Below are 27077 nucleotides of genomic sequence, written 5' to 3'. Positions count from 1 at the left end.
TGAAAAGATAAGTTGTGCCTGGCTATAATTGAGCCCAAGTGGTAGCCCAAGTAGTAGCATGTATAATGAAAACAGAATAGGGCTAGGAATGGTGCTTCAGAAGACAAGTCAATTAGAGGGTGACAGGAATTAGAGAGTGACAATTTTTCAGGACTCCCGCGGGTCACTGTATTCCCAGCAGAGGAAGTTTGGGAACCACTGTCCTAGACTAAGACAGGTATTGATAAAAACCACAAGACCAGGCCCTACAGTGTTATAAACTAATTTCAGCACTCTAACTTGAACAACATCCAGTGAACAATTTGTAGGCTTCAGATATTTCACTATGTCACAGAGGGAGGAGAAAGAAACCAATTCAAACTCCTCAAACACAGCAGAATGAGCTGGGGCAACAGAAAAAATCCTTATTAAAATGCTTCCTGGTGCTCTGTCTGACAGAATCAACTTTGTCAACAAAGAAGTGGAGAACATTTTCACAAGTGGTGATTGAGACGTCAGCCACAGCAGAACTAAGTGGGTTTACAAAAGAATGAATTGTATTGAATAGGACCCTGGGACAATGACTGCTGCTAGAAATGATATCAGAGAGATACTGAGATTTTACCTCCCGTAGAGCCCTCTGATAATCGACAAGGCAGGCCCGCAGCACTTCCAGAAAGACATGCAGTTTGTCCCTTTTCCATCTCCTTTCAGCCTGCCTGCAACGTTGGCTAATGGCACGGTATTGTCATTTATCCAGGGATCCGTTCTTGGTTTGGCAGATTTTCTCTGAGAAGGGGCAATAGAGTCCAGAATCCCAGAGCAGGTGGAGTGGAAGGAGGAAAGAATATTGTCTGGACAGAGAGGAGAAACCATGCCTTTCAAGGCAAAAAAGTCCATGAATGCAGCAGTGAATTCATCTGCTGTGGTGGAAGTGATGATGCAGTGCTGACAGGATGGATCAAGAGGCTTGCTGGCTGGTGGGGGGGGCTATATAGTCAAAAAAATAAATAAATACGGAAATGATCTGAGATGGCATTGTCTTTAAGGGAAATTGAAATCCCCAAAGAAATTATGAGATCCAAGGTGTGCCCGAGATGTTGTGTAGGTTTATCCACTGATTACGTTTCTAAAAGTAGCTAATTGGTCAGATGGACAACAAACATGAACATTATAATCCCCACAAATCAAGAGTTCATCACATTTTAGAAGAATGTCTGCCAAAAACTCACAGAACTCATGAATGAAGTCCTTATTATATTTGGGAGGGGGATAGACAACAGCACATAACACAGGACTTGTAAGCTCTATCACAAACAATTGCAGCTCAAAGCAGGAGTAAGTATTTGTAGGAAAAAGCCGGCGTTTAAAATTGTCATTAAAAACAGCAGCAAGAGGCAGTTTGTCCACAGAATCACATATATTTAAAAGGGTCAGGTGATCATACACCAGTAGCGGTGACACATCATGAATCAAAAGCTGGCCACACATTGTTGCACCATATTGTCATTAATGTTTAAGATGTTTAATAAATAAATAAATGAATAAAAAAAATACATTTTGTTTATATTTTAAAAGTCCATTGGTACAGATTTCATTTAATATTTAATTAACTGAATTTTATGAGAGAATGTGTTTGTTGTTAATAAAGCATTTCAAGTTTAAGTATGACTAATTGCTTTCTTGATCACCCCTTTACTAAAAACACCAGCACAAAACAAAACATGCCACTGCTGTGGGCGCCCTGCCCCACAGGAGTTGGGGCCGTGATGGTTATGGCCCAGAGGAGCCGTGGTGGGCCTCCCTTATTGTCATTTCTGAAAGGTGGCAACCCTAGCTGTTGACTTCCCATATTTTAGTGTGAGTTTACATCTGATGCAATCAGTTGTGCATGAACGAGAATGGTGTTCTGGAGGGAAATAACGACCCACATTCAGGAAAAAAAGAAAGGAAAAAAAAAAGTTTTATGATAGCTGAAAACGGAAAAAACGAACGTCAACGTTCATTTTGGAGTCTATGAACTTAGTTCAAAATTAAAAGATGTGAACTATGAACTTGAACTAGTTCTAGTAATTGGCTTTGTTGTTCTGTTATTTGACAATAATTGTAGAGAGATACAACCGACATGCACAGCAACAGACAATGTCCAACAGACAGTGTCCCTTGGAGTCAAATCACGGATACTACAGTTATGTGGTATGTGCCTGAACTCCCATATCAGATGTCTCATGTGACTAAATTTTTTTTCAATCATATCTACTTATTTATTTATCTACTTATTTATTGCGTTATTTATATTTGAGTACATGTCTGGACAAATTACTGGTACAGAATGATGTATATTACTCAGTTCATGCCTCTGTGACTTTTCATATGACTGGTAATCTAGAACTGGAGTTGTTTGTCACTGTCTTTTTTTGTACATGAATTGTTTAATTGTAATTATTATATTTGTGTATTTTAAATAATTCCTCATGCCGTTTTCACGACACCGTTACCATTCTTTAAAGTGTAATTTAACACCTGAGCTGCAGTGGCGCAACTTTTACTTGTTGCAGTGAAAGGCTGATGGTACTGAGTCCTGGAATACAGCTTTGTTTCACTGCAAGCAAGTAAAAGTTACGCCACTGCAGCTCAGCAGAGATGACAGCAAAAAGCTGTTATTCAGCCTGGTGTTAACAGTAAGTTACGCTTTCTGCCTACCCATACAGTTCATATCACACCTCTGAGAAACTAGATTATACATAGTAGTTTGTAGTATTTCGACAGCAGACTTTACCGTAGACCTCCACAGTGCAGGATGTAGTTGCATCTCCGGCATCACAGGTATACATGCCAGAATCACTGACATGGCATTTCATGATCTGAAGGAATCGTTTCCTTCCCATTGCATAAATACGCAAGTCCTTACTTGGCTTCACCTCAACCCCATTCTGAAAGGGATACAAAAAAAAACAAAAAAACACAAATGTAATCAAATTTATGGTGCACTGTGCAATTGAGAAATGCTTTGTCAGCACAAAGTCTATTTAACTTTAGACTTGAGCTTAATATTTAGTCCAACATGTGTGTTTATTATCCACTGTAGCAATTCAGTAATAAATAATAATAATAATAACTAGATGATCGCAAGCGATCATAAAGGGATCCATGTCGTAACGAAATTGTCCCCGAGTTGGACGCAGAGGCATAAACGGGTGGGACACAGCTTGAAAGTAGGCAAAGTGTCTGTGGAGGAATCCTTTGGCTGACAAGTGAATGAGAGTCAGGCGGGTCGGAAGCACAAAAATTTGGTGCAAGTCTTCCACAGTCTGCCACTAGAGAGAGTCATAGGCTAAAGCAGGTGGGAAAAGACTTGACAGGAAGTCAAGTGTGACTAGGGGAAAGCTGGGTCTGCCAACTGAGTAGGAGACAGGACTCAAATATTTACACATCACCAGTAGCACCCCCTGTAGACCGTATTGCACGAAACTTGTTGGGCTTGTAAGGATTCATCCACAGATTATTATTGTCAAATTTCAAGCAGTTTACTGTGGTGGTTTGTGAGATACAAACATGTAGCGCTCCCTACAGTTCGAATTTCACGAAACTTGGCATGATTGTACACAAGCATGTTATAATGATGGTTGCTAAATTTTATAAGGATTGGGTGAATACTTCAAAGGTTATAGGCCTTAAAGTCATATGAAATGTTTCCATGTCACCTGTAGCACCGCTGTAGACGTAATGTCAAGTAACTTGATGGGTGTCTACACAATATGTTACAGATTGTGTAGGCCAAATGTCATTAAGTTTGACATATTGAAATGTTGCTTTTGTAGCGCCCCCTAGAGACCGAGGGTCACAAAAGTTGGGGTGCTTGTACAGAATCATATTATTGTAAATGATATGAAGTTTGATTAAGTTCAAAAAATATTAGCTTTGGAGTTATACTGGGCCACACCATAAAAATTTATTAGCCATTAAGTTTGGAAGTTCTTTTGAAAACTTTTAATAACTTTCTCCATAAATGATACATGCCAAGTTTGGTGAGAATTGGATGAATGGACTAGGAGGATATTTTGCTTTGAGGTGCAATTTTTTCAAAGTAAGGAATCAGAGGGAGAAAGGATTTTGTTTCTAGGGCATATTGTTCTCGAGATATGAGCCAAAATGTAAACTGGCTTATTATGGACCCCTAATAAGAATCGCAACAAAATCAATTGGGATCCTGCAACGTTGTATGGACCCTTAATAATAATAATAAAACACAGCAGCCATGGACTCAGAGGGAGGCAAACCTGCCTCCTTCAATCCCAAGTTGGACCTTTAGCCACAACTCCACAGCCCAATAATTGTCTTAATTAGTTAGCAATTGAGTTATGTAAGTTTTTCAACTTTTGTTTTTTAAATGATGACACTTTACCATAGAATGATTTAACAGTTCCATATAGTCAATTGTTGGTTATCAAGAAAAATAGAAATAGAACAATACAACACTGGCCTTCATCCATTTCACATTGACGTTGTGTCTTGACAGCTCACACTCAATGGAGATGACTGCCCCTTCAGGGAATTTCTGGTCCTCTAGTTTTCTGAAAATGGTCAATGGAGGCTCTGGTGGCAACAAACATTATTTAGTGAAACAACCACAACATTATTTAAATTTCTCCAAATGCATTGTTATGTAAAATTAAAGTAACCTTTATTGGCAATGTATATAGACTGATTTATTGTGGTGTCATTTTTATCCAACTCTCATTCATAGCATTTTACCCCGAGCTCAAAAGGACGATGCATACTGAGTGACTACGTGTGAAATGGATTAATTCACAGCATGAAGTTGAACTAGCACCTGATAGAAAAGACTGAACTGAGCTACTGCTTTTCATAGGGGATGCTAGGCTGTTAGACACTGTAATAACATCATTTTTATTTCCTCTTTTTGTAAATGGCCTACCTTTCACAACAAGCCTTGCAGACGTTTTCAAATTGTCTGCACAGAACACAAAGGTGCCAGTGTCTTCTACTGATAGGTTAGAGATGGTGAGGCTGTGGACTTGTCCTTTGGTGCTCATGCGGAAGTGATTTGTCATCTTAAGTTGGATTCCGTTTCTGATCCAGGTGCCTGGCACATTGGGATGGGATAGCTCCACCTCAAAGGAAGCTGTTTCTCTCTCTGTGGTTTTAATGTCAGTCAGGCCTCTTTTTATTGTGATTTTTCGAGCTGCAGGCACAACAAGGGAAGACATTGGACCTATGATTAAGCAGCTGCATTCCAGTTCAATAGTCAGCAGCTCAGCAGACATGGTGTCCTCTCCCTGTTATGGAATATACTTGGTGTCTATTCTGTATACAGCAGTTAAACCATACAAGCTGGCACAAATTGACAAGCTGATATAGCCATTTGAGCACAGGGCTTTTTGTGTACTGCCAACAGTTCTCATTAACACAGACAAACATTCCTTGTGGAAAAAGTGTGTTTACTTTGGAGACCCGATGACAACAACCTTAGTTTTGAAGGCCAGGGTGTAAATTTAGATGCAATGAGAGGAGATCCAAATTCAAATGAGATGCCAACAGAAGCCTGGAGTCCTGTCTTTCCCCTTCCCACCCACACTAGTGCTGAAAGAACAGCAACAGATACTAGTTTTATAGTGCGTCAAGCATACTACTTTTTTCATGAGGTGCTTGTTCATAGGAAACGTATCCACTTTATTTACAAAATGCAATTCCAGACGGGAAACAACAGCATTTTTGTTTGTAATTTATGATTTCCCTTTACCAAAACAGTTGCTTGATTCATCAGGCCTTTACTGATTGTATGTCAGTTCAGAACCATAGTTTGAATTTGAGCATGGGCTGTATGGATATCAGCCGTTAGTTGCTGTCATATTCCCATACTAGTGCCACCATGGACCCCAGTCACTCAAATAACTCTCACTCTGTTAACTGAGCTTTGAGATGGAGAGATGGAGAGAGATGGAGTTGTCGGCAACAGCAGTAAACAAACAACAACAGGACACACGAGAGAGAACACGTGCACACTCACGTTCCACTATAAGCTGGGCTTGGGTGCAGTCATGAAGCGTCTCACAGCTGTAGGTGCCCCGGTCAGACATGGCCAGTTTGTGCAGGGTGAGACTGTGTTTTCGGCCCGTGTGTTTCAGAGAATACTTGGCCCCGGGGTGGATCAGCACCCCTTGTCTCATCCACTGTACCTCTCCTGAATCAACACTCACCTCCACCTCTAGAGTTGCCTCACTGTACTCTTCAGCTACAACTGGTATCATTTTCTTGGTGAACAGCACCTGTTGCTCTTAAAATGAATGTTAGGAATTACTACATAGCAGGATCTGTCAAGTCAACAATGTATTATGTACTTTTCTGCCCTTTCGCTACATGTGTGAGTTATGTGAACTACGTGTTCTTTGTTAATTCTGCTATGAATCTACACCCAGACAGAGGAAATAACTTTTAATCACAAATAATTTTACACGTAATTTCAAGCAAAAAGCCTCGAGGCGCCGTGTCCCCTCCAGCACACGCCAAAACCACTGAGCCACTTGTCTCTGTCAGTAACTCGAGGAATTCTAGCAAGAGGACTTATTATAGCACCTCTTCAGGTGTTTAACCATGTTTGAAGTGGTATATTTATGTATATGCTGATATGGTATTAATGGCATTGTGTTATGGATACTCTTATGTTCACACTGACTTCAGTATTGCTAAATATGTCACACAGAGAGAGATATACCAGGTTATTAAATAGTAAATGAATGTCAAATGTTGTAATTTCTGTAACTTGTCAAATGTTGTAATTTCTGTACCTCATCCACACATTATTATGGTGTGTATGGAAGGGGCATCAACTCACCTTGAACCTGCAGTTCTGCTTCTGATACCAAACCCTCTGCATCAGCTGTCACTCTGCCGCTATCTGAAACCATGCACTTCTTGATGCAGAGCATGTGGCATAGTCCATTGCTGGAAATGAGCGTGCGCTCATTAAGAGCTACTTCTTTGTCATTTAAGCGCCACACCAACTTAGTGTCCTCTGGTGAAACGACACACCTAAATACTACATCTTCTCCTTCACACACGGTGATATTGCGAAGCTCTGCTACAAACTCGACGACAGGGGGAGCTGAAAAAAACATTTAGATGAATTAGAGACATTGTTGTTCAAAAATTAAGACTGAATGTTCACCATTAAAAGACTTCCATGAGTAGATCCTTCTAACCATAAAATTATAAGATTAAAATGTACTTACTTTTAACAGTGACAATAGCTGTGGTCCTGTCATCTGTGGATTCACAGGTATATTCTCCAGCATCTTCCTCCACGAGCTGGTGGATGGTAAAGATGCGCTCTTGACCTTGTGCCCGTATTGTGTACTGACAGCTTGGAGAGATCTCCTTGCCGTCTTTTAGCCACTGGACATCTCCTTTGGGCATGTTGATCTCACATTGTAATGTAAGGTTTCTGCCCTTCAGAGACACAGTATTCTCTAGTTTTCTAATAAATCTCACCTTCATTTCTGTTAGGTAAAGTAATACAATTTCAGAGGTGTAAACTTTGATACAGTCATAATCAAATACTGTAAGTTTTTCAGTGAAAACAGAGTTGACATTTTTTTATGGAGCGCCAAATTCTTACCTTTGACTAAAAGATTGAAATACATCTCATCTGTTTTAACATCACAGACATATTCTCCCGAATCTGACAGCTGCAGAGGATTAATGGTGAGCTTGTGGGTATTATCCTCACTGGAGATGAAAATGTTTTCCTTGTTCAGTAGTTGGCCATCTTTCAGCCATTGAATGTTTTTGCTTTTGTGGCTCACAATGGCATACAGTGTGACGCTCTCATTTTCATATGCCAGGATGTTATTACTTGCTTTTTTATTCACAAACTTAGTTGGTGGCTCTGAAAAAAAAATAAATGACGATTTACTACGAAGTGTATATTGTATATTCCAAGTACATACATAAAACATTGAAGTCATCACAGAAACCAAAAAATTTAATTTGTGTTTCAAAACATTTTAAACTTACCTTGGACCTCGACAATGGTTATCAGTTTGTCATCGATGGCGTCACAAATGTATTCTCCTGAATCTGAGGGCTGAAGCCCAGAGAGAACAAGCTTTCTCACAACATCATAGCTGTCAATTTCTATACGAGTGTCTGGTTTCAGTGTCTTGCCATTCCATAACCACTCAATGGTGGCGTTCGGCCGAGATACTTCACACTCCAAAATAAGGTCATCTCCTGCTACAAGTATATGATGCTCTGGGTGGCCTGAATTTCCAATGATTTGCACAGGAGGCTCTGAGCAGGAAAGACAGAGGACCGTTTATTATCCACCCAAGTGGAGGATAGACCGATAGACCAGAACATTTAGTAATTATGCATTATTAATATGATTACCTTTGACAGTGATATAGAAGATCATCTTATCATCAACAGCATCACAGGTGTACTCCCCAGAATCTTCAAGCCCGGCATTCAGGACAACCAGTGATCGAAAAACACCTTGCACTTCGTTACAGTATCGTTCAGTGTCATCAATTAGCTGACCATCTTTGTACCAACTGACAGAGGCGTTGGTTCTTGAGAGTTCACACACCAGAATAATATCGTCTGATACTAAAAATTGCTTTTCTGTTTTTGCATCTGTTTTTCCAATAATCTTCACAGGCAACTCTGAAGATGAATTAGACAAGAGAAGAATATGGATCAGAATAATTGTATGCATTATAGGCAATCAGAAATCTACATTTCATTTCACTGAGCCCCAAAGCCTCGAATGTACTTGGTCAATAAAGCGTTTTTTTCCTTTATTCTAAAATATACTGAAGATATCAAAACTACAGCAAAACTGTAACAATCTAGATTGTCTCAAGACCCTTCAGAGTCTGAAACTTTCAGGCTAAGCTGAAAGTGTCTCCCTGGTAAAACTCTATTTAACAAGGAGAAACCTTGAGTGGAAGCAAGTTTTATATGGGGGATCCATCTGTTTAAGGAGGGCTGCGTAGAGAGACAGAAAAAGAAAGAGAAGGGTGAAGAGGAGAAGAGAGCAGTTGGAGAAAGCAGATGAATTCAGACATGCAGCTCAATAAAGTTTCCCATTGAAAGTGAAGTGTTTAGTTGCATGGAAGAAAGTACTACAACTTTGGAGCACAATGGCATACCATTTTAAAATAAAAAGTGAAATAACCAACCTTGAACTCTTACACTGAAATCCATCACATCGTCCTTTGCATCACAGATGTACTGCCCAGCATCCTCAACTGTTAGCGAGTGAATGATTAATTGACGCATGACTCCATCCTCAAGAATAGTGATATTTCTGGAGTCTTCTACTTCTTCCCCATTCTTCTTCCAGGTGACTTCCGCATTTGATCTTGAAACTTCACAGTCTAGAACCAGACTCTCCCCAGCCACTTTCTTTACTCTGCTTGCCATCTTCCGTGGACGTATGAAGCAAACGGGAGGCTCTATTTATTAAGAAAATTGTTATGCAATAAAATGGAAAACTGCTGCCACAGCAACACATTTAGATGACTTATTTTCCCTATTATTCAGTTTTATTACCTGCTATGTTCACAAAGAATGTCACGGAGTCATCTGTTGTGTCACATACATATTCTGCTGAATCCTTGACAGTGGTTTCAGGTATTATAAGTCGTCTGTATACCCCATCTACCTCTAGAATAAGGTTGTCATTCTCCTCCACCTCAAGTCCATCGCGATACCAGCGCACCGCTGCATTGGGGCGTGAGATCTCACAGCTCAGAACCATTCTCTCTGAGGTCTGCTGGCACAGTTCCATTTGGGACTGACTTGGAGATACAATGTGTACCGGAGGTTCTGGAAATGGACATTATAACCCAGCTTATACACAGTTAAATGGATGGACAAGGAATGTGCGCTAGAATGTAGCTGTCCTAGATCCTCATTTAGGTTCTTTATACAATACAAATATCAACAACAAGACTGTCTTTGGATACATTCTACATATGTAACCCCATGCATTTGTTATTGTTGAAGGTATTAGCATGCTTCAAACTGAAACCCTATTCACTACTCACTCAAGGACTGCAGTTGGCCGAAAAGATTCAAGCTGCATACCTACTTTGTGTGGGGATTAGCCATGTGTGTAGAGGAAAATAATGTAGCATCATTTGCATTTAGTTTGAAGTTGTTAGTCATACTATTTTTGCCAACTCTCTCCATGAATCTCTTTGAAAGACAATGTCCAAAAGTGTGCCATGTCATGCCAAAAGTTCTGCCTTTTGTTTATGAGATATTGTCCCTTTCTTGGACATCTGTTGTTTTACCTCAGCTTGAAAGGAAGCCATTCAGAAAAGAAGAAACACTTTAGACATGATCAGGGAACACTTGGTACTGACCTGAGTTACCTTTAGGTGCTTAGTTGAACATTGCGCTTTTTGTCGTTAGAATACTGACACACCCACATGTATACACAGTAGAAGGGTATGTGTAGTATGAGATTTTACCTGTTATACTAAGGTGAAAGAATATTGAATCATCAGCTGTATCACAAACATATTCTCCAGAATCTTCAACTCCACTTGAAAGAATCTTAAGTCGTCGATAAGGGCCCTCTATCTTGAGCTTGATGTTCTCACTCTCTTGGAGCTTTTGACCATCTTTGTACCAGCTGACAACACCATTGGGACAAGACAGTTCACAGCTCAGAATAATTTCCTCAGGGACATGACGGTCAAGGTGGACATCCTCTTTGGGATAGACTATCATCACAGGAGGTTCTTTGGAGAAAGAAAATTGAAAATAATTGTATAATAATTGTATTACATATCTTAACACAAGTAAAACTAAATTTAAGTGAATGTGTACACTTTTGTGTAATCTTTTTTAGTATATTTATTTTCTTACCTCGTATGTTAACCTTGAAGATTAAAATGTTGTCTCCTGCACGGCATGTGTATGTGCCTGTGTCAGACAGTTGGGCTGAATGTATAATCAAATTCCTTTTGGTGCCCTCTGTTTGCACTGTAATATTATTGCTTGGTTGCATTTCTGTTCCATCTTTGTACCACTGGACAACACCCTCAGCCCTTGATACTTCACATGACAGAACAAGTTGTTCCTTCTCCACAACACTCTGCAAAAGGTCTTTCTCTGGGTTATCCACAAATGTGAACGATGGTGCTGCAAGAAACACAACAAGAAATAAGTAAGTTATTGGAAACAGAACTCATCCTTTCTGCTCATGCATTAAATAGTTGTAAGGCCAGGTTTTCACAGCTTAAACATGCTGATTCCAAGCCTTGCTATCGAGATAACAGCTCCTCATCAGTGGATGTTAATCCTTTTAAAGCAAAGTGAAAGTTATTTGAAGCAATGCACTTATGTAAAGCAGCTGGCGTAGGAGTGCTAAAAAAAATGACTTATCAAAATCCATGTTATTTTAAAGACACTGTCCTTACATATGAAATCTGTAAAGGAAACTAAAACTAAATGTATAATAAAACTATAATGAATATAATGATGATACGTTTTTGCTTATGTAATTAAGAAGGATCATGAAAGTGTACAAAAACGGAATAGTGAAAACATCTTGCCAAAAAAGAGCTTAGAATATCACCTTCACCTTCACCTCTACACAGAAACGACTGACATCATCAGTTTTCCAGTTATACAACACAGAGGATGAAGGTGTGGCCAGCATCATAGCTAGTTTCCTCTGTGAACTGTTGTTTTTCGCGATTCATACCAACAAGTTAGGATCAAAGTTTGATCAGACTGCCTGTTTCAACAGACCTGCTCCTCTCAGCCTCTGGAAGCAAACCCATGCTATAGGAATTTCAATTCATTGAAAGGTAACAACACAGTAATCAGATTTGCTATGTTGATGTGCTATGCAATATCCTTGGGTTTACTTGGTCAAGAGCAAAGACTGTCAAAACTTTTATTTGCCTACAGATTGAACAGATGGCTTGAAGATTGTTTGCTATAACAAAGTTAGTGTCTGTTCAGCTAAGAATGAAATTTCTTCTGTACACCAAATACTGAGGGACAATCCCCACAGTGTTCAGCTGCAAGCTGATACCTTTAGCTGTGTAGTTCTTGATTATTGGCAGGTACAGTGAGCATGCTGCATCCGGTTTGATGAAACATTTCAGTTAAAAACATTTAGTAGTTACATCTAGTAGTTTTATATTATAAAAATATTGATTAGTACAATTTGTTACTATTGCGGCAATGTAAGTATGCACTACTAAGAGCAATAATGAGCTACAAATCATTGCTGTTCCTTAAATAATTACTCATATGACATTATTATTTACTTATCCATGATTAAGTTTAGGCAAAAGCAATCACAACTCTAAGAGTGTAAGTATGCCATCAGGTACATAATTAAGCATCGGTGCACATTATTGTAGACTATTATATTATAAAACAAAATAAAATGGTAGACTGTGTTGGTCTAGTAGCCAAGCATTGGAAGTTAGTCATTCTTATAAAACTCAGAATACTTAAATCACCTGCAACATCCACCTTGAATTCTATGTGGTCATCTGCGGTCTTACAGCTGTACAACCCAGAGTGTCTGACTTCTGCTGAATGAATAACCAGCATTCTCAGTTTTTCATTTGTTTGGATTTCGTATTCACTCCGTGCAAGCAGGTGTTTTCCATCTTTGTACCAATAGACTTGGGCAGCTGGCTCTGACACTTCACATTGCAGCATAACTGGACAGCCTGCTTCAACGAATTTGTTTATTGCGACTTCTGGAAGTGATGAAAACCTCACAGGAGTAGCTGGGGGTATTATAAGATTTGCAGAGCACTGCTGTTAAACTGACAGAACATCATATAACAAGGATTGTTGTGCACAACAAACTTCTTGGTTTGGTTGTTTAAGAATAGTTGGTATGAGTAACTCTATACACTGCTATTAAGACATATGGTGCATTACAGAGTTCTGGCGATATTCATTTGTACAAAGAATTGTCTAATTAAGAGTAACTACGATCATGCTAAAATGCCTCTCACACCTGTAAGATCATCAATTAAAATAATACAAGGAAATCACCTTCAACGTCCACATGGAATGTCACAACATCATCAGCGAGACTACAGCTGTAGAGGCCAGAGTCAGAGACCTTGGCTGAATTAACAGTTAATATTCTGAGGTTGCCATCTCTTTTCATATCAAGGCCTGTTTTGCAGAAAAGCTGCACCTCATCCTTAAACCAGGAAACCTGGGCAACAGGGTCTGAGACCTCACACTGGAGGATAATTGGACAACCAAATGCAATCGTCTTGTATTTTTCTGACAGTGGGATTGGCATGATCTGTGGCAATCGGCCTAAGAGAGGGGAATAACAAGGGTTTTGGATAAGAGATCAATTCCCTAATAGTGGACAAAACACACTATCCAACAAATTGTTCCATTTTCTCATGACCACTCAAAACAAAGTAGTGTTTTCCGCTCACACCACAGATTAATACAGATGTGGCAAGTACCATTCACACATAACAAGTATAGAAATAAATCACCTTTTATATCCACTTTAAAGGTGATGGTGTCATCTGATGTTGAACATTCATATGTACCAGCGTGTATGGTTTCAGCTGAAGAGATGAGTAGTGTCCTTGTCAGACCATCTGACTGTATTTCCACATTGTTGTATGGCAGGAGTTTCATCCCATCCTTATACCAGTCGACATGAGCAGAAGGATCATGAGAGAGTTCACAGCTTAAGACAATGGGAGTGCCTTCCTGAATGGACTTGTTCTTGTCATTCTCTTGCAGCTCTGAGAACTTCACAGGGAGTGCTATAGCTTTTGGATTTTGCAAAAAGAGTGTCTTAATAAACACCACAAATGCAGTTTAATCAGTAAACAAATATCCAACCTACTATATGTTCAGTCACAAAGAAAATAGGAACTTAAATGGAACCAAAGGAGTATTATCTCCCTAGTTCCTTCAAAACAAAATACATTTGACAAAGCAATATAAACAACACTCAAAATAAGACAAAAAAAATAAATAATTAAAAAATTTGGAGGAGCAACAAAGAACAACAGGTAAGCCACGGTAAACAAGAAAGTGGCAAGTGTTTGCTTCTGGTGCTGAATGTGTATTTAGTTAGTGAGTGAGAACAAAAAAAAGCTTTTTTAATATATACACTATGCTGCTGAAGCTGTGCAGCAAAGCTGCTTAATAAGATGTTATGAATGAAGATTTTCTTCAGTACTTAATACTTAACTTTAGCATGGAAATGGGTATCTGGATTAGATATGATAAAGAGCAGGTCTTTAAAATGACATAACGTGACACATGATAGCAAATCAAAATTATAAGTTTATTTCACCTGCAGGGAAATTGTTATGTAAAATTTGTTATGTAATAATTAACCATTTTCTGTAAGGTGATTAGCCAAGCATGACAATCATCTAATGTTAGTTAGCGGCAGTGCAAGACATTAAAAGCGCTGCTGAGTTTTTGAGCATCACCTTTTACTTCCACAGCAAACTGGATGTCATCATCCTTTGACTCACAACGGTATACACCAGTGTGAACCCGCTCAGCTGATGGGATTAATAGACTCCTCAAATTTCCCTCTGATTGGATACGTACTCCACTTTGAGGTAGGAGCTTAGTTTCATCCTTGTACCAACTGACTTGTCCATTGGGGTCTGATAGCTCACATTGTAGAGCAATGGGACAGCCTGCTATGACCGTCATTTTCTGGTCAGCCTCAGATATAGGTGACAATGTCAGAGGTGGCGCTACAGGATTGAATGCAAAATATATTTGGTCAATAAAACAGGTACTGTCGTAAACCAGAGGAAGCAAACCACAGTTCTGAAACGAAATAATTTATATGATTGATTCATGCCTTTTTTCTAAGTATGTATTTGATACATACATACTTATAAACTGTCTGGCCAAAAAAAAAGTTGCGACCAACAATAAAGGTCACACACTCTAATATTTTGTTGGACCACCTTTAGCACTGATTACAGCACACATTCGTTGTGGCATTGTTTTGATAAGCTTCTGCAATGTCACAGGATTTATTTCCATCCAATGCTGCATTCATTTTTCACCAAGATCTTGTATTGATGATGGTAGAGTCTGACTACTCCGCAAAGCCTTCTCCAGCTCATCCCAAAGATTCTCAATGGGGTAAAGGCTGGACTTTGTGGTAGCCAATGTGTGTGAAAATGATGTCTCATGCTCCCTGAATCCTGGAATGTCCGTGCCATCAGGGAAGAAAAAATCCACTGATGGAATAACCTGGTCATTCAGTATATTCAAGTAGTCAGCTGACCTCATTCTTTGGGCACATAATGTTGCTGAATCTAGACCTGACCAACTGCAGCAACCCCAGATCATAGCACTGCCCCCACAGGCCTGTACAATAAGCATTAAGCATGATGGGTGCATCACTTCATCTGCCTCTCTTCTTACCCTGATGTGGCCATCACTCTGGAACAGGGTAAATCTGGACTCATCAGACCACATGACCTTCTTCCATTGCTCCAGAGTCCAATCTTTATGCTCTCTACCAAACTAAGGCCTTTTTTTCCTGTTAGCCTCACTGATTAGTGGTTTTCTTAAGGCTACACAGCTGTTCAGTCCCAATCCCTTGAGTTCTCTTCGCATTGTACGTGTGGATATGCTCTTACTTAAACTATAAAACACAGCCCTGAGTTCTACTGTTATTTTTCTTCAATTTGATTTCACCAAAAGCTGGATTTTTTTCTGACCACATTTCTTCCTCAAAGACGTTGGTTTTCCACTGTCCTTCCAGTTTTCTAAAACAGACTAACATCTTTTCCACGACCATGCGATGTATCTTTCGACACTTCATTGCATCCGCTGGGGTTTAATAACTTGTTGCCAGCTGAAAGATAATTTCCCATGCAGTAATTATCCAATAGGAGGCTCGCACCTCTTCGCTTAGTTAAATCCAGGTGGCTACTTTTTTTTTTTGGCCAGTCAGCGTACCTAACTCTAGAGAGTGCGAAGCAGGAAATTTAGAGACACTTCAATTTTGTTCAACCAAAAACTTAATGGACTAATGAAACCCTGGCCACTTGACAAAACAGATCTGCTTTATTTTGACTAAACTATGAAAAACTCCAAGAATGTGGGGTCAGATTAACAATGACTGTGCAAAGCTGTATGATTCTACAGTGTGTCCTGGTAGGCACTTTAGGAAATATAAAGTTGGACAGACTTTATTATTTCAGACTTAAAATCTGATTTTACCAATTACGAATACTTTGCATCCTCACCCTTAACTAAACTCAACTCATAGCGCACTTACAATTTTTTGTTTTTAACTCTATGTGAGATTTTTAATTTTTACTTAATATTCTATTCATTCATTCATTCCTTCATCTTCACCCGCTTAGTCCTGTTAAGGGTCACGGGGGTCTGCTGGAGCCTATCCCAGAGAGGCAGGGATACACCCTGGACAGGTCGCCAGTCCATCGCAGGGCTAACACAGAGACAGACAACCATTCACACCTACGGCCAATTTAGAATCACCAGTTAACCTAATGAGCATGTCTTTGGATGGTGTGAGGAAGCTGGAGTACCCGGAGAGAACCCACGCAGACACAGGGAGAACATGCAAACTCTACACAGAAAGGCCCAGCCGGCCCATGGATTCGAACCGGTGACCTTCTCGCTGTGAGGCATCAGTGCTAACCACCTCTCCACTGTGCCGCCTAATATTCTATTCATTAAAGAGAAAACTATTAAACCTAATTCAGGATAATGTGAGAACTTAATTTTTAAAAGTAAATAAAATGCATTTTTTGTGTGTGTGTTTGGCTCTCACTAAAAACTATTGACAGACAAAATTAGAACAACTTTTATCACCTTTAACATCCACATGAAACTGCACCGTATCATCGGTTGTCTTGCAGCTGTAAATCCCTGTATGAGATGGCATCGCTGACTGGAAAGCCAATGTTCTTATGGAACCCTCTGCCAGCATGTCTTGCCCGGCTGCTTCAAGTTGTTTTATTCCATCCTTGTACCAAGTAACTGGTGCATTAGAAGGTGATATCTCACATTGCAGCACTATGGGTTCACCAACTTCAACAGACTTGTTCCTCTCAGTCTCATAAAGTGCCGTAACTCTCATAGGCGGAGCTGGGGATGTTTGAGGTAACACCAAGAAATTATTGCATCACTTTTACTGACCACAACAAAATGGTGCTTTAAAAACAAAAATAACAAAACTTCAAATCAATATTAGTCATGCCAATAAACTGTGAGTTAAAGTCACTGTAAAAATGTGTTCTCAATTATTAGTAATTTTACAAGAGGTATCTTTGGTTAGACTTGATATGACTAGGCATTCAAATTAGGATTTGAAGCTAATGTATTTTATTTCTTTTCCTTATCTGTAATACTCCTTCCAGACCACCCAAGCTTAACGTTGGACATCAACTACAGAAGTAGTTTTAGTATGAACAAAATCAAGTGAGTAAATGCAGAAATTGTCAAAATGTCAAGGATCGCAAGAAGCAATCTCTTCATTTTGTGCAATGTCAACATTGTGCCTGTCCATTTTTTGTTTGATAATGCTAACCATTTAAATCACCTTTAACAGCCACCTTATTAGCAGAGACACTGTCACTCCAGTCACTGTCACATGTCCTTGATAGATAGATCCCTTCTGAGTGAACTGTAGATGGCTGCTTGATATAGGAAGGTTCTGCAAAGTGGTTAGATGATGTTTGCCCAAAGTTAACGGTGCTGTGTACTTGATCTTCTGTGGTCTCCATGATACGATGGCACTCTGCTTGGTCTGTTTCTTGATGACTCGACTGATACAGCGCCTCTGAATGGTTAGGTATTGTTTGTCCTGTGTGATAGGGGTCATCCAGTCTGGCATATGCAGACTGTCCAAAGTTGTAATGTTCTGGTTGGGAAGTTTCTGCCTCTTTAGTGTTACACAAGTCCAATGATTGAAGGGCTGTTGTATTAAGGAAGTCACTGAGCTTCTCTGACAGGACAGTAGATGTCTGTGTTCTGTTTAACACCTCTGATTGGCCGGTCCATAAAGAGTTACAGGGCCCCATGGAATCGATAGTTTCAATTTGTACGCAATCAAGATGTTTCTCTGGAAGAGAAAGCAACATCTCTGTGGAGCAACGTAGCTCCTCTGAGTTGACATTAGCAGTCTGTAAGGATTCAAAATGCTCCTCTGTTTGAGAAGTATTTTTTAAGGAGTAACAAAACTTGTCTGAATTGTCTGTTGAAATCTGTAAGGTGTTAGAAGGGTGCTCTGTCATAGTAGTTGAAGTTTGTAGGAGGTTATCTAGCTCTGACAGGACAGTGAGCACCTCTACTGAACAATGTAGCACCTCCGATTGGACAGTTTGAGCCTTGAGAGTGGATTCTTCTGATTCAGCAGTAGAAGTTTTCAAAATATTACAAAACTCATCTGTCTGGACAGATGACTGCAGGTAATTATCAAGTTCTCCCGATGGATCTTCTGTATGCTGTATACAATAAATGAATTCCTCACCTTGTGATTTCATGGGCTGGTTAGTGTGATTGTGAGTGTCAGACTGCGTCTTTGTTGTTGGCTTTACAGAGTAAGAGTCCAGCGGAGATTCGGCCTTTGTTATTTGTTGCTTGCCGGAGAACTCCTTTGGCTGTTCAGTTTCAATACACTCAGCCATATATTCATTTACTGAATGGGAAGTTGGCATATGCTCTTCACAAGTCTCAGTCTCTCCAACCTTGCCAGAATTGCACTTTGAGAACCTCTGGATAACTTCAACAGGATAAGCCTCCTCAATGGACTTGTTCTTCTCTTGGTCAGAAGAGAGCCTTGGCGATGCAGCTATAAGTATTGTGATGTACACAGAGAAAGGTTTTCAGTGGTTGATGGTCTCAATACTTCTCACGTCTCATAACAGAATTTTACATCATTGTGGGTTAGCATAGAGTTATCGGAAAATCCATTGCAAAGACAAACAAGAAGGTCGACCAGGTTTGGTCTGAATGTGATCTCCAATATGTTTCCCTTAAACTGACTCCTAATATTATCATATCATCAGTCTGTACATTAGCACCTTAAAAACCCTAAGGTACCTAAATTTTCTTCACGTTCATAAGAGTTCGTTGTCATTGCAACGGGGAGAGGTTTGGGGCAGCAATATGAATGAGAGGATCTGGTGATGAATAAGACATAAGATGGACTGAAAGAGTTGTAAATTGCTTGGTACAGCAAAGATGGCAGTTAAATGAAGAATGAACTGACATACTAAACATTTATGTTAGTATGAGAAGCAGCTACACAGCTACTAAACAACCACATATTTGATTAACAGCCACAAATAGCAATATCCTGAGAACAGGGTATACAATGTAACACAAAGCATTTATCTAAAGACATAAAAATAAATGATGCCTCAGATGATTGTGCTAATAAAATACACCACTAATGTTAGTGGCATTTATGTGCTGGGTTAAGATGGATGACTGATGTTGAAATATCAAATCACCTTTGACATCCACAGTGTATTGGCCAGATGCATCAGCTATCTCATCAATCTCATCACCATAGTGACACTGCTTTGCTGTTTGGACAAAGCCAAAGAGAAAACAATGAGCTGGATGATAGCTGCACGTACAGTATGTAACTAAATTCTTGATTTTTAATTGTGCAGGAACAGTGAGGAACACCACCTTTCAAGTCCTCATTTAACTGTGCGTCTCCAAACCTCCTATCATCAGACAAGTTTTGTGACTGGAAAGGCAAGATTTGGCTGCTGGTCTGTGACTGATGGTAAGCTTCTGTTTTGGGGTAGATCTGGGTTCCATCTTTGTACCAACAGGCTTTGGCAATAGGGTCTGAAATCTCAAATTGCTGGACAATTGGGCTGTGTGGGTATGCTTCAGCAGACTTCGTAACATCGGGGTCAACCAGATATGTTGGAGGCGGCACTACAGAACATCATTGGGGGGATAATTTCAGTGCAGATTTTCATAAAAAAAATGCTGCAGATATTTATATAGATCTGCAGCTAAAGATTACAGAGTTAGTCATGAATAAAACACAAAACACATTTGCAAAAAAAAAAATAAAAATCACCTTGATTGTTTACTATTAATTGGGCAACATCATCTGCAGTTGCACAGTAGTATGCTCCAAAGTTTGAAGGATGAGATGGTTCAATAACAAGGGTCTTCTTGATGCCTCCAATTTCAAAACCAGGCACTGAATTAGAATCAGGCTCTGTATCCATCTGCAATGACACTTGGAAAGCAGGGTCTGATGTTTCACCATCTTGTTCAGTGGGGCAGGTTGGTTCAACCGACTGCGTATCCACAGCTGTCGGTGAGGGTAGCAATGGCAACACCGGAGCTAAAGATGGTGATTGATATTATCACTGTGGACCTAACATATTTACACTCTAAAGAAAGGGCTTACAGGTTCACCTTTCGAAAAGGAGAAGTATTCCATCACATCCAATTCAATGAGACAAACATTTCCAAGGGTTAAAAATTAAGCACCACTTAAACACAGACATACATATATACATACTCTAAATGTTAGTTGCATCTAGCCTCCAGAACAGCTGCAGAATAGCTGTAGTGACTTTAAAAGTGAAAACATTTAAATAAATACAAAATCACCTTTTATATCCACAGTGAAGTGGATAGTGTCCTCAGAAGTTTCACAGCTGTATAGCCCTGAGTGCAAGAGCTCAGCAGAAGGGATTATGAGTCTCCTTGATGTGCCATTACTCTGTATATGCCAACCATTCTGCAGAAAGAGCTTTTTACCATCTTTATACCAGTAGACAGGCACAGTGGAGTCTGCCACCTCACATTCCAGCTCCAAAGGTTTTCCCACTTCAATTGACTTTGTTCTCTCAACGTCAAAGATAGTAGAGTACGTCACTGGTATAGCTAGCATTGGGAATTCAGGACAGCTAAATAAAATCACGACTGTGGAAATGGATACCTTTTATGTATAATAAAAGGTATCCATACTATAAATTGTTACTACCTAGTGAGTTAACCATTCTTATTTTCATGAAACAATCCTTCAAACCACACAGAAGAAGCAAGGATTATTAGTGGCATCTAGAAAGAGGTTGTGGGGTTACAGTATGAATGAATAAGATAAGAAGTGTAAAGTCACCTTTGATCTCCACTTGAAACTCCATGGTATCATCCTGTGTGGTGCATCTGTACACACCAGAGTGACACAGCTCTGCAGACTGAACAACTAATGTCCTTGTGTTCCCCACTGAATGGATCTCTAATCCACTGTTTGAAGTGAGCTGTGTTTCGTCCTTGTACCAGGAAACGTGGGCCTCAGGCTCCAAAACCACACACTGGAATACAATAGGGCAGCCTGCTTCGATTGACTTGGTCCTCATATCTTCAGGAATAGCTGAGAACTTCATGGGTGGAGCTACAGATATGTTTAGATTTTATGTCAGCTTTAAATCAATATTATCCTTGCCATTTTGATTATTCATCTATTTACAAAGAACTTCACTCCTAACATGCTGTAGGGAAAGGAAAGGTAACAGTTTTGCTCCTCAGTTAATGAGTGCTGCTAAGAAGAAAGGCAACAGACAACATACAAAACTGTCATCAGAGTTAGTTGCTTTCCCAAGTAGGAGCTTGTTAATGTGTCACATTACTTAAGGTAAAACAATTCACCTTTGATGTCCACACTGAATGTGATGGTGTCACCCTTTGTCTTGCAGCAGTATAAACCAGAGTGGAAAACTTCTGCTGAATGGACAATTAGTTTCCTCATCAAGCCGTCAGTTATAATATCTACTCCACACTGAGGTTGGAGTTTTGACCCATCTTTGTACCACTGCACCTGGGCAGAAGGATCTGACAGCTCACAATGTAAAACAATGGGGCAGCCAGTTTGGATGGTTTTGTTCTTCTCAGCAACTGGAATTGCTGAAAACCTCACAGGTGGTGCTATGGATATTTAGATATTGAATAGATTGTTAACTTGTAAAAGTTATGTGTTCTGATAAGGTAGACTTTAAAAGAAGACAACATGCATAAAGAGATAAGAAGAATGGTACAAGTTACAATAAAGAGTTAGTTTCTGTAAAAGACATTAGTGTATCGCTCCACTCACCCTCTACTTCCACATTGAACCGGATGACGTCATCTATGGCATCACAGCAATACACTCCTGAATGTGAGAACTCTGCTGATTGGATGACGATTCGTCTCATGGTGCCCTCTGATTGGATATGAAGTCCCTCCATTGTTTGTAATTCCACCCCATTCCTGTACCAGTGCACTGGAGCTTCAGGGTCCGACAGCTCACAATATAGCACAATAGGGTTTCCAATTTCTACAAATTTGTTTCGATCCATTTCTGAAAGTGGTGAAAACTTGACAAGAGGAGCTGCAAATTTTAGAAAATCAATGATTCAATGAGTCTTACCACTTATAATCATGAACAGTATGCTTACGTAAACAAAACAAACAAAAAACACAATGACGAGTCAATAAAAGCACAGACAGTACTTGAGAAAATCATTCATTGCACCTATCCGTACCTTGTATGTAGAGTGCTGCAGAATCCCGAATGCCATAGGCAATAAATGTAATTTCTGCTCCATTGTCTATATCACATACTGCTCGAATGCGAAGAGATTGGTGTGTTCGTGACCGCCGCATTGAATAACGCTCATCCTCCTGAAGCTGAGTCCCATTTAGGAACCATGTACCAATAACTGAAGCAGAGAGTTCAATAGAGAAGAGAGCATCTTGCCCCTCTGGCACCAATGCATCTTGTAAGGGAGCTTGTATTCTGGCCACTGGAACTGAAAAAGAAAATCACTTTAATCAGGATTTGTGAAGCAATAAACTCAATCATGTTGTTATTAGTCCCATAAGACAACACTATTAGATATAGAAGTTGATTATTTAAGCTTACCTAAGTGAACAGTTCTAGGAAACTCAACATTGTTACTCTTTCCGTATTTGTTTACGCTGCAAATTCGAAAGCGATAATCTGCCTCACATGGGACACTATCACCAAGGATCTCCACAGAAGTTGCAGAGTCAGTGGTTAGACACTGTAACCACTCCTGTGAACCGGTGCCCACTTCTTGACGCTCAAGCACATATCCAGATGGAGGGTTCTTTCGTGAGTCCTGAGCAGGTACCCATGAGAGAAGAGCTGCATTAGCACGCTCTGTGTTGATCTGAACACCAACTGGACAACTAGGAGGACAATGTCTAGCCGCTGAAACAAAAAAAAAAAATCAACATTCCTTTAGATTGTTAAAAACTGATAGATCAACTCACAAAGTGTCCAGGTGGCATCAACAAAAGAGAAGTGCTTTGAGCAACTAATGATGGACTCTACCTTTCACTCTTAGCTGAGAGGATGTCTTGGATCTGCCTACAAGGAAAGTCACAAGACCAGAATCTTGGGGCATTGTATTGACAAAAACCAGGATGTGAGTTCGACCAAAGGACTTGAGTATGGTCTGATGGGTTTCACGCAGTTCTACACCATCTTTGTACCAATGGATGTCCATCTCTTCTTTTTCAACTTCAACACAAAAGGCAGCATTTTCACCCTCCAAGACATCCACCTTTCTTGGAAGCTTCCGCATAATTGTTCCTGCAGGGAAACATGAGTGTTTATAAGTGAATGATTATAGGGAGAGATTTTAAAAATCTGATGGACAACAAGCTCTAAAGCAACAAAATATGTAGCTCATAATTAGCCCCAGATTTGGCATTATTTTCAAAACTGAAATTGTTATCATTTTGGTACAGTCACTGTTTCTGATCTGGCTCTGCTATGGTAAAAATTTTGTTGGATTAGGTCACAACTATAAATTGATATAAGATTGAAACTACTTTAGGTTAGGGAATCTTTGTTGTTATGGTTGAATTAACTACATAGTTATGGTTAGGACTGTGGTCTAAAAGGGACTGTTGACTCTGTAGGAAATAGGAAACAACTAATGGTCATACCAGAGTCTGATGTTGTTGACCTATCCAGAATGCCCTCTTTCTGGTTCTGCAGATTATTTGTTGTTGTTTAACAAAACCACTCTACTTTCTTGTTTCTTTGTCTCAGAGTCATAATTTCTAGTACTACAATAAAGCTTAAATGGACACAAACTGTATCTCATTTTCAACCTTGTTGGCAATCTTGAAATACAGTCTCATAGAAGACCAGTATTAGTCAGGCAAAACAAGTTTCATGTCAGCTAGTCGGTAGTGGTATGGAACAGTAAAGAAAAGTAACATGCACGGTGAAACTGACTTCAAATCTAAAACTTTCTCTCCCAAGGAGTGAGAAGGAATGAGCAGCTATATGATTTTCACTATAAATTTTTGTTCAACCGGTCTTGACAGAAGTAAAGCAGTCAAAACTGCTGACCTTTAAAGTGTATTTATTAAAGGGTCCTGTTACATGTGTATAGAAAGCACGTGTTTGCTTCATCATGTGAGTCATTTTCACATGCTTTGAGGTTTTAAATTGTTATTTTCATATTAAATTGTTTTATTATTTGCTCCTGATTTACCTTTTACAGCTACCTCTGCAATGCTTCTGCCACCATCAGGCATCTCACAAAGGTAAATCCCATCATCATCGACTCCGATGTCACGAATTGTTAGTCGTCGTTTTGTTCCCCACTCCTCCATTCCATATTTGGCCCCAGGCTGCAGTCGTCTATCCTCCAGGTACCATGTGATGGGGACAGAGTCCTCTGGAACTTCACATTCAAGGATGGCTAAATCTCGTTCCCATACTTCAAGATCAATTAGGGGCTGCTTGAACCGCACAGGTGGCTCTGAGAAGGAAGAACACGAGTTTGATTTTTCAAATATGACATCAATATATACTCAATATAATTAATATAGCATCAGTACAAGTTATCTAAGCAACCCTGATTGCACATACTATGTATGTAGTATGTGCAATCAGGGTGAAATATATGTGAATTGACTGTGAAATACATTTCACAGTCAATTTAATTTCAAAGGAAACAAAATGAGCAAAATGATGAGACTATTGGCTCATTTAGGTAAAGAATCGAAAAGCCATTAACACACTGTAGCGTTAGATAGGGAATAAACAGTTTGCAACTGACAACATCAGACAGGAATATATTTTAGTTTGAAATGTTTTTGAAAGCTTTCACTTAATTGCAAATTATAGTTAAGTTAACATAATTAGAGAATGGAACAAAATGAAATGCTAAAAATATGAGGGTATTTCACATGCAACTTACTCTATTGTCCTTGGACATACATATGCTTTTGTATTTATAACATTCTATGGTAAAAAATAAAAATAAAAATAAAAATAAAAACATATATATCATTTTTAAACCACTGTAAAAACAAAATTTTACGATTCTTGTCCCAATATACGATCTCAGGGTATGTCTTCATCTCACTCACATCACCCTAGCATCAAATTATTAGACATTTGATCCAAGAACACACTGCGTTCTACTTTACTCCTTCACATGCTGAAAAAGGCATCACAGGCTACAGCTGTCTGCACTAACAGTTTAAACTACCAAATTCCCTTGACATTTGACATGACCTGGGCATTAATTTATTGAAAATGACCTTGACTTACCCTTGACAGAGAGGTGTACAGCACTGAGAGTTTGCCCTGCAGTATTTGATGCAGCACAAACATAAACTCCGTTATCTTTTTGTTTACAATACAGGACTTTAAGCGTGAAGTATCCTTCTCTGTCTTCATACAAAAGGTAACGCCTTCCAGACAGTATAAGCCTCCCATCTTTCCTCCAAATTATTTCTGGTTTGGGTTTACCGGTCACAAAGCAGCGGAATTTGGCATGTTTGCCCTCTGTCACTGCAAACATTTTTACTTTAGTTGACTTGGTCATGGTGTCGTCTTTGAGTCTGTTTGGCACTTGCCTACCACTCCTTTGTTTTCCCTGGTGGACTTTCCAGTGGCCATTTGTGTAGCCATTACGATTTCCTTCCTCCTCATGTCCTGGGCCCGCATCCACAAGCAGCACGGCTCCTGCCAGTGATTCTCCAAATTCGTTTCTAGCTTTGCATGTATACACCCCACCATCTGGGGTACGAGTCTTAAAGATCTTGAGCTGAAACCATCCACCGTCCTGGTAGCCCACACTGAAATGTGTGCTTTCAAATATTTCATTGAGTTTTCTACCATCCTTTTCCCAAACAACCTCTGGCCGTGGGTTTCCCCAAAGCTTACATGAGAAGACAGCATCTTCCCCACGACCAACGCGAGTGGAGAGGGGCTTGATGAGGAATCGTGGCTTATTTTCTTCTCGAAGCTCCATCTCTTGTGCCTCACCTTCTACTTTCAGTGTGGCAGCTGCATATGTTTCTCCAATGCTGTTCTTTGCTTTGCATATATACTGGCCACTATCCTCAATGGTAACGGCTGAAATGATTAGATTGTACACATTCCCGTCCTCAAAGACCCTATATCTTCCCTGTGGATCAATCTTTTCATTATTTCGTTCCCAGATAACGGCAGGCCTTGGATCACCTCCAATTTGACACTTCAGGACTGCATCAGTTCCACTTTGTACCATTACTGGTCTTGGATAGGCTAAGAAACGTGGTGCACCACCAAACACATCCATTTCTGCTTCTTTGACTGTGTTCTTTCACCCTAAGCAGTCCAGGAGTGCAGTACGTTATTCACTGGAGCAAGACCGCCCAACTTCTGCACTACAAGTTGCCAAAAAAGAAATAACAAATGGATTACTTTGACAGCAAAGTGCTTGTGCATTTAAAAATAAAAACATTGAAATTGAACATGTAACAGGTAATGCAAACCTGTGTGGAAAAAAAGTGAATTTTATGAGATTATATTTCATCTAAGAAACCGAATCTTACCATGTGAAATGAAAAGTAATTCCTCTATCTTTCAACCCCACCCACCCCAATCAGTGCATGAGTTTCAATACAAACAGATGGCATGATTATTAGGACTAATTGAATTAGATCTGTCTACATGACAGAAAAACGCAGACAAGCAGTAAGAGGGGGAATAGCCTAGTCCTATTGCAAAAGGGGCCACAACCACAACCAGT

At 39.6% G+C, this 27077-nt stretch overlaps 1 protein-coding gene across 1 annotated transcript in view; it reads right to left on the bottom strand.

Moving 5' to 3' along the window:
* Positions 1-26573, bottom strand: part of LOC311488054 (obscurin-like protein 1) — a gene marked incomplete at both ends in the record, with an annotated part of 30505 nt that extends 3932 nt beyond the window's left edge. Inside the window, 22 exons of the mRNA XM_084544557.1 lie at positions 2759-2912; positions 4478-4575; positions 4919-5185; positions 6011-6277; positions 6836-7105; positions 7233-7499; positions 7619-7888; positions 8017-8292; positions 8392-8667; positions 9186-9461; positions 9559-9834; positions 10485-10648; positions 11046-11160; positions 13048-13323; positions 20788-20913; positions 21149-21424; positions 22121-22366; positions 22551-22817; positions 23018-23242; positions 23366-23626; positions 24543-24812; positions 25811-26573. Coding sequence (XP_084400683.1) covers positions 2759-2912; positions 4478-4575; positions 4919-5185; positions 6011-6277; positions 6836-7105; positions 7233-7499; positions 7619-7888; positions 8017-8292; positions 8392-8667; positions 9186-9461; positions 9559-9834; positions 10485-10648; positions 11046-11160; positions 13048-13323; positions 20788-20913; positions 21149-21424; positions 22121-22366; positions 22551-22817; positions 23018-23242; positions 23366-23626; positions 24543-24812; positions 25811-26573 — 5686 coding nt within the window. The remainder of the gene's footprint in view (positions 1-2758; positions 2913-4477; positions 4576-4918; positions 5186-6010; positions 6278-6835; positions 7106-7232; positions 7500-7618; positions 7889-8016; positions 8293-8391; positions 8668-9185; positions 9462-9558; positions 9835-10484; positions 10649-11045; positions 11161-13047; positions 13324-20787; positions 20914-21148; positions 21425-22120; positions 22367-22550; positions 22818-23017; positions 23243-23365; positions 23627-24542; positions 24813-25810) is intronic.
* Between the last annotated feature and the right edge of the window lie 504 nt (positions 26574-27077).

This window comes from Chelon labrosus (genome assembly GCF_963514085.1).
Source record: "Chelon labrosus genome assembly, chromosome: 5".
NCBI classification, from domain to species: domain Eukaryota; kingdom Metazoa; phylum Chordata; class Actinopteri; order Mugiliformes; family Mugilidae; genus Chelon; species Chelon labrosus.
Note: the sequence above shows the minus strand (reverse complement) of the source record. Positions and strands in the feature narration are given on the sequence as shown.